The sequence below is a fragment of the Propithecus coquereli genome, unplaced genomic scaffold, assembly GCF_000956105.1.
Source record: "Propithecus coquereli isolate 6110/MARCELLA unplaced genomic scaffold, Pcoq_1.0 Scaffold127, whole genome shotgun sequence".
Classification (NCBI taxonomy): Eukaryota; Metazoa; Chordata; class Mammalia; order Primates; family Indriidae; genus Propithecus; species Propithecus coquereli.
In genome coordinates this window covers 1,939,987-1,945,501 of record NW_012136858.1, presented here as the reverse complement: position 1 = coordinate 1,945,501, position 5,515 = coordinate 1,939,987, and the positions used below count along the sequence as shown (strand labels likewise).

Genomic DNA, 5,515 nt, shown 5'->3' with positions numbered 1-5,515 from the left:
CTTTAACTGTTGGCAGTTCTGCTCTAACAGTATCCCCCTCTTTTTTTGTTTTTAGTTAATTTAAGCAAATTTGTTATTAATTGGGTGTGTCCTAAATGGCCATGGTGACCTGAAGCATTAGCTAGAAAGACACCTCATTGTAAGGCATTCTTACAGATAGACAATCTTATATGCGGTACTCGTCTCTTACGTTTAGTGTTGAAAATAGCCCCTCAGAGTTGTACACCGTACAACTTATAGTATATATGTGTGTGTGTGTGTGTGTATAGGAAGGTGGGACTGTATATACTGTTTGATTTTTAAGCATTAGTTAATTAACCATGGGTATCCAGAGAAGGGATTGGTCACCCTATTTCTCTTCTTTTTTTTCCCCACTCTTTGACTCGTTTTTTGTCTAATTTTGAAAATTCTGCTTGTTAGTAATGAAAGTTACAAAATGAGTAAGAAAATAATCATAAAAATCTGAGATCATTATTGTCCTTGTATTCTTTGAATTATTTTTGCTAGAATTTATTTGTCACATGGTGGAAAGAAGTTAATAGGGAAGGAAGAGTGTATAATGACATCAAGGTCTCTATGCTGGATGACTGAGTAAATAGTGATGCCATTAGCTTAAATAGGAAATACTGGTAAAGGAACAAGTTTTGGTGGGGAATATAATGAATTCAGTTGGGGATATGTAAGATGTGATTTACTTATAGGACAATCTAAATGTCTGTCAGGAAAAAGTTATATGGACAAAAGGCATAGATTTGGCAGTCACGGGCATGTGGGTAATAGTTGAAGCTAAGCGTCTTGATGAAGTTAGGCCAAAAAAATAGTGAGAGGTTCAAAAAAGAGGGCTAAAGTTGTAGCCCTGAGATGAGCCATAAACTATAAGCGATGGAAAAGTAGCCAGTCAGAATGGTGGAAATAACAAAAAGAAGGGATGCAGAAGAAATGGGTACCAGGAAAGCGATAATGTCAAATGTCTCATAAAGTTGTAGAGAACTAAAGATGGAAGGATTTGGCTATTAGGAAATTGCTTTTGATTATAACAGCCTTTAGCAGAATATTGGAACATATTGGATTGCAAAGTTAGAGGAGTGAATTGTGGTTGAATAAAAAAATGCACACTACTAGATGCTTGTTGATACTGGGAAGCAGAGAGAGTGAGAGAGTAGTAGTGGTAAGGGAAAGATAGAATCCTTCAAAGGAATGTATCAGTTTTAGAAATTTAAGAATAGTTTTTTTTCTAGTGCAGAGGGGTTGATTAAGAAGGGTAGGAAGAGAGGGCAATGACTAGTGAAGTCACATTTTATGGTGACTACATGAGGCCACATCTCAACTTGCTGAATAGAGCTATTAAGCCTGGTACGATTTCATACTGGTAGACAACAGCTACAAATTACCTGTTTGTGCTTAACTCTTCTAAAAAATTTCGCTATTGTCTTACAGCCTTGTTCACCATTCAGAACAGATTAAGGAATGATACTAGTGTTTTATATTTCTCATGTATTTGTGATATAATTATTCCTGTGGATTATATTTATTTTAACAGGTGTTTCTTATGGACAAAGCAATAGTGACATTGAAGCCCTACATCAGGCTTATTGTCATATAGCCCATTCTTTGGAAGATGCAGAGGAACAAAGAATTGAGAGTAATGTGATGGAAAATATCAAGAGTTCAGTGAAAGATCATCCTCAAGAAAATGAAGAGTCTTCAAAAAACATCTCTACTACTGAATCAGGTAAAAGCTGATAGATAGATATAAACAGATAGATATACTTTTCAGTTATTTGAGATGCTCTCTAAAGAGTTTTCAGTATAGTATAATTTAAATACAATTTGCTGTGGTGAATGATTCTCAGTCTCTGAACTTAATTAAGCAGTTGTTTAAATGAAGTACAGGATCATTGGTTTAACTATAAAATTAGAGCCAAAGACAGACTAAAATTGCAGTTCCTCCAGTGTGCATGGAACAATTAAGATATCACTTAAGCTGACATTTTTTACTCTTTTGCATGTACGTATGTTAAAGTTGTTGGGTTTTTTTTAATAGAAAATAGTATTTTGAGATAGACTAAATACATACTTAGAAAATGTATGTGTAGATATTCTTTGATATTTGATATCAATATTCGAGATATATATTTGATATATCTGATATTTGATAAATATCAAAGGAGGTTTTTCTGGTACAAGCAAATTTACTATGGGAAATTAGGTTTATTGCCTGTGCCATTTTGTTAACTATGTCAGTTAAAGAAAGTGTACTTTTGGTGGTATTAGACATGTAAGTTAAGTAATTTATATGACATTTTTGGTTTCTACTTTAATTTTTTTCCCCTCTTAGATCTGCCCACAGTAGAAGAGCTGATGAAACCTATCAAAATCGATTCCTTTGGGGTCAGTGGTTTTGATTTACAACCTGTCAGGTATGAGTTTTCTGGAATATATTGTAAATGTTGATTAGTTGGTTGAGTTTTTATTTGTTCATTGTTTTGTCCTTGGAAACTTTTATGATCATTTGCTCGATGTAATGATTCCTACTGAATGATTAATAACTAGTATCAGCTTATATGAGTCTACCTGTGAGTCATTGCTCTCTTCTTTCTGTTTGTCCGCATTCAATTAATTTGTCAAAATTCTTCTAGAGCTAAAAGAAAAAAAAAATAGATGCTACTAAAAAAGTTACTTCCATTACGTAGACCTTAAGCTTTTCACTGAAAAATACAGTCTCTTCAGCTTTAAATAATAGCACAGGGGTAGTTGATTCACGATGAGGAGGAAGGTGAATTTTATTCTGTGTGTGAGTCATAGATTTGCTTCTTTAGAAACCAGTTAGTTATAACTTAGTCACAGACTGGCTATCATCTCACAGTGAGTACTGTGGTCATTAAGAGAAATGGGCTTCATGAAAATGCTCCTCCTCCAATGTAGTTTAGTGGCAGTATGTACAATCCACTATCATTCTTCAACACAGAGTAACACATCACAGTAACCTTGTCATAAGACAACTTTGCATTTGTGTAGCACTTAGAATGTCATGTTCAGTATCTCATGTGATCCTTATAACAAGCAGAACAGGCATCTTTATCCCCATAATTCAAGAGATGAAACTGAAGTAAACCCAGTTTAGTGGTGGATGATAACAGCTAACATTTGTTACCTTTACAGTGTTGCAGTAACTGCGCAAAGTTCTTTACGTGTATTATTTCATTTAATAGCAACTCCATGGGGTGTAGTCCATTATTATCCCTATTTCATAGACAAGAAAACTGATGTTTAATAAAAGGTTAAAATAAAGCCATTGCCGAAGGTCACATGGCTATAACAAGGGAACACAGGCAGTCCATGTGTTTAACAACTTATGTTGTCAGATCGTTGATATCCATGAAATATTTCTGTGAAATAGCCTGTCATCCATTCATGTAGTCATTTGTTCAATTGTTTTTTCAACATACATGTTTTGAGCTCCTTATACTACATCCTCATCATGTAAATCTACTTGCAGTGATTTCTTGTTTCTACATTTCTGCTAGTTGAGAGAAAATGATGCAATGCAGCTGACACGAAAATCCATCCACTTGAATGCAAAGTCTAGTATTCTTCCACTGATCTGTAGTGCTAATTAGTATTTTTAAAGGTAGATTGTGCTCTCTTATTATTGCTGTTTGGGGATATGTTAGTGTTACTGAAGAGATTTTCTTAAACATCTTGTGTCTTTGCTGTTACAGGTAAAACCATTTTAGCAGTATGAATTCTAAAACATAGATTTTTGCATTTGTGTTTAAAGGCTGAAAACAAATATCCTTACGTTAAAGGCATAATAATAATTATGGAAATGTCAGTAATAGTACCTTTAGTACACATATCTAAAAAATCTTTAGTAAGCTGTAGGGTAAATAATCGTAGCAGCCATAACAGATAATCTTTGAAATCTTAGTAGCTAAACATCATAAAAATTTATTTCTTGCTCACATTACCATCCCCTGTGGATCAGTGGAATTGAGGTGGGGTTGTGCTTCACACAGTAATTTAGGAACCCAGCCTGCTTCTGTCAATAGCACATAGTTTGAAGGTTGTTATAGCATCATCCAACCAGTCAATAGGGAAAGAAAGAGAATGGTTTAGGCTACTTTCTTTTAACTGCTTCAACACAGAAAGAAAAGTAAATGAGTTTGGTAGGTATCTGGTCAGTCTCTGCCAGGATATACCCTTCTAATAACTAAATATCTATTTCACTGTTCTTCATACCCAGCCCCACTTATCCCCTCCCAAAGCAGACAGCCGAAGTCCCATTCAGGACTGTATGCATCTGAAAGGCCAGGATTTCCAGGTGAAGCACAGTCCTCTCCATCAGATGTGGGTGGGGCTCCTTGTCAACTACCAGTGGATGAATCAAAAAGACAAGTTCTATGCTTCCTCACCTCCACCTAATATGTATATAATGGTGGAGCTGCAACAGATACTCCCGTTTGGGAAGGAAAGGCATGAGGAAAATAACAGCAATGAGTGTTTCAAACCACTAGAAAGACTTTGTAAAGATGCCCCCCTACCTTGGGGATAGGGATTTTCCTTAATTAGGCCATTATTCTGTTCTTAAGGAAGAACTACCTTATAAATATATTATTCTATATAGCACCTGGTTCCATTCCTTGGGGTATTTGTCTTGTATTTTGTCACGATTGGCCACAACTGTGAAATGGGTTTGGGGATATACCCATCTTGGGGGATATACTTCTTTTTCAGTCTACTTCTTGCCTACAGGTAGTTTTGAGGTTCTCAGTTGCTGGCATTTGGGGTATTTTTGTTTTAAATAGGGTATGGTTTCTTTGACATTATAGTTTAGTAGCCTTCTGATTTATTTGATTCCAGTTAATTCCACATGCCAATAACCAGACTTAAAGGTCTGTACTAGACAAAAGTTTTGAATCTGCTCCATGTCTTTGGTTCTTTGTCCCTCTGTTTTTTTCTTTCAATTTATTTTCAGCTGTCTGGATATTTTGGGGAACAATAGCCTTAAGTGTAAAGATGACACCCTTAATATGATCTTTACCAAGGGACTTCTGTTACTGTGAAAAAGGAAAGAACTATTTCATATTTCTGATGTTTCCAGCTACTTTAGAAGCTTCTAACAGTTACTAAGAAGTCATTCTGTGTAAATTGGAAATGGTAGCCTCTTAAACTGTTCTTTAATCTTATTTTATGAATTATAAAATTAAATGGCCCAATTGACACAGGATTAAATAATTTGAGAATAACAATTCCCATATTCTTGAAACTCCCTGTAGTTTGCTAATATTTAATCCCATTTAGAACATTTCTTTAAGATGTATTTTCCAGACTTTTAATATTTAATTGTCTGAATTGTTAACATTTCATTTAAGTATTTTAAACCACAGAAATGACTTTATTTTAAAATCGTAGTGATTTTTCTGTTTTACTTTAAAATTTTTGCTATATTGTGATTAAATTTGTGCCTTTTATAATAGTATTTATATTATATGCTTCCTTGGCATAAATTATG

General features: G+C 34.5%; 1 protein-coding gene across 1 annotated transcript in view; it reads left to right on the top strand.

The window, feature by feature from the left end:
* CEP162 (centrosomal protein 162kDa) overlaps positions 1-5,515 on the top strand; it is a 110,059-nt gene that overhangs the window by 53,349 nt on the left and 51,195 nt on the right. Inside the window, exons 4-5 of the mRNA XM_012638180.1 lie at positions 1,541-1,732; positions 2,339-2,420. Of these exons, the coding sequence (XP_012493634.1) occupies positions 1,541-1,732; positions 2,339-2,420 (274 nt within the window). The remainder of the gene's footprint in view (positions 1-1,540; positions 1,733-2,338; positions 2,421-5,515) is intronic.